The 2,573-nt window shown below is 50.3% G+C and overlaps 1 protein-coding gene across 1 annotated transcript in view; it reads right to left on the bottom strand.

The window, feature by feature from the left end:
- Positions 1–770: 770 nt before the first annotated feature.
- The window catches only part of LOC107115710 (transcription initiation factor TFIID subunit 9-like), a 10,305-nt gene continuing 8,502 nt past the window's right edge, over positions 771–2,573 (bottom strand). Inside the window, exon 6 of the mRNA XM_015417468.1 lies at positions 771–1,953. Coding sequence (XP_015272954.1) covers positions 1,787–1,953 — 167 coding nt within the window. The 3' untranslated portion in view covers positions 771–1,786. The remainder of the gene's footprint in view (positions 1,954–2,573) is intronic.

Genomic DNA, 2,573 nt, shown 5'->3' with positions numbered 1-2,573 from the left:
GTTCCCTCTAAGCTGTGGAGTCCTGTGAGCAAAAATTCTACTTTGTGAGCTACTGGCATTAAAGTTGTGAGCGAGCAATTTGGCGACTGCATAAATTAATTTGCTCTGGAGCCATCCTTCCTGAGCTAAGACAAGAATGTGTGAGCTGGAGGCTAAAAAACTGTGAGCGAGCTCACACTAACTCAGCTTAGAGGGAACACTGATCTGGACCCCACTGCAGGGCTTTTTTGGTAGAAAAAGTCCAGCAGAAACTCATTAGCATAATAGGCCACACCCAGCAGCAGAAACTCATTAGCATATTAGGCCACACCCCAAACAGCACAGCTCATTTTCCTATTAGGCCACACCCCCATGTTACCTGAAGTGTGGTCATCCAGCCACAGCCACCTTTTGCTTCTTATTCTGTTTACCTTGTTTGTTGTCCAAACCCAGGGCCTTTTTTTGTAGCAGGAACTCCTTTGCATGTTAGGCCACACACCCCTAATGTAGCCAATCCTAATGAGTTCCTGCCACTGGGTGCGGCCTATTATGCTAATGAGTTCCTGCTGGGCGTGTCCAACTCAGGAGCCAGCCAGAACTCCGTTCCTGTGCGTTCCTGCCCAAAAATAGCCCTGCCCCACTGATTGGTCTTCTGGGCAGTCCACGGTGCCCGCAAAACTCTCCTCCAACACCGCATCCCCAGCGAACCAACTTTCAGCCTGTCAGCTTTCTTCGATGGGCCATGGCGACCCCTCCCACATGAAAACACACTTCGTCCTAAACCGGTTCTCAGGAAATGTCTTTTTATTTAAGAATTCTCTCTTGAGAAAGAAGAAGAAAAAAATAGCTTACGCATCCCAACACTGTAGCACTCATAGCTTAATCCTACTGCTCCAGGTTGTTCATTGGCAGAACTGATCACGGCTTGCGTTCCAGAATAAAATTAAAAACACACGCACATATTCCCTAACTTGGTTACAAAACTGAGGAAGATTAAAAAAATGGGAATAATTCTGATGTTATCTTTATACGTATTACACAGCAATATCTGGGCGCGGTTTTAGCTTCAGCGCAGCTACGTCGCAGGATTTGTATTCTGGAGATATCCACAGGTGCCAACGCAAGATAGTCCCTTGGTTTTCTGTGTGCCTAAACAGCTTCTGGGTATTCTCACTGTCAGGATACGCACACGCCAAGTTCAGAAGCGTTGTCTGATCCTTCCACCAAAGAAAAGTATATCGCCCCCCCCCCTCCTGAGATTCGCTTAGTTAACGCTCCTATTTAAGCCCAGTCTCCAACTTCCTCCTGACAGCGAAAGAAACTAAAACACACAAGCAGAAGCCCTCTGTGATCGCTCGGTGGCTGGGGTTTACCATTTAGGGGACCGGACAGCAGAATACTTGCTCGAGTTAGAGAGAAAACGCCTTCCGGGCGCAAAGGCAGCGTGCTTTGGGGAGCATCCCGTCGGTGGTGGGACCCTTTGGAAATGACTCTACCACCCCCGTCCCGCCCGCATTCTGAAATGGTGCCGCCCAGAGCAATCAGGAGTGGCTCCAGTTTATCGACTTCACGACCAAGGGGCAGGCACTGGCAAGAGGGGACGAGGCTCCTCCGCCCGCCCTGCAGCTTTAAACACTTCTCTAGCCCGTGGGCCAAAAGGGCTGCAGCCGGTTTTCTCCAGCAGGTGAGATGGAGCAAGCCTTAAACCGTGCACAGACAGTTCGCGGGGTCCCAGCGATACCCCCCTTCCGCCAGTCCCAAATGGAAAGATGACAGCCCGCGGGGCCTTCCGGAACTTCCCCCCTTTTCACAAGTTGTCGTAATCGTCGTCTTCTTCGTGCTTCCTTTTCAAGGGGTTCGAATCGTTGGCGGCGTTCTGCGAGGACACCATGTTGGTGGTGATGAGGATGTTTTTGGAGCCCATAAGGGAGGGGTTGATCAGCACGTTCTGCACCGTCGGCGTCGTAGGAGTCGCTGAGAAGGAAAATGGAAAGACTGAGCGCCTGGTTTTGTGTGGCTCGGCAGCTCAAAGGTTTCCCAAACCTCAGCCGAGGAGGACGGGGGGTAGACTTTTGTTTCGAAATCCCCTAGACGATTGGTTCCCCCCATTTTCAGGGTGGCGCGAATTCTACAAATGAGAAATGGTGGGATTTCTCCTGGGCGCAAGACTCTCTGGTACTCCACAGCAGATAAAAGGAGCACCAGTTCTATAAAGCCAGCAACCGCATCTTGAGGGGGTCAATTTGCATGCAATGGTCAAGTCACACTAGTTGGGTCACTCCCAAGGCTCCCTCTAAGCCGTAGAGTCTTGTGAGCAAAAATTCCACTTTGTGAGCGACTGGCATTAAAGCTGTGAGCAAGCGATTGGGCTACTGCATAAATCAGTCTGCACTGGAGCTCTCCTTCCTGAGCTAAGACAAAAACGTCTGCACCGGAGGCTAAAAAACTGTGAGCGAGCTCACACTAACCCAGCTTAGAGGGAACACTGGTCACTTCCACGTTAAGCATTCAACCGTCCTGCCTGTGGAGCCAAAATCCGGAATGCCTTGATGGCTTTTCTAAGAAGAGATGCAAAATTTTGCATCAATAATTAC

This window comes from Gekko japonicus, unplaced genomic scaffold (assembly GCF_001447785.1).
Source record: "Gekko japonicus isolate JY-2015 unplaced genomic scaffold, Gekko_japonicus_V1.1 scaffold3484, whole genome shotgun sequence".
NCBI lineage: Eukaryota > Metazoa > Chordata > Lepidosauria > Squamata > Gekkonidae > Gekko > Gekko japonicus.
Note: the sequence above shows the minus strand (reverse complement) of the source record. Positions and strands in the feature narration are given on the sequence as shown.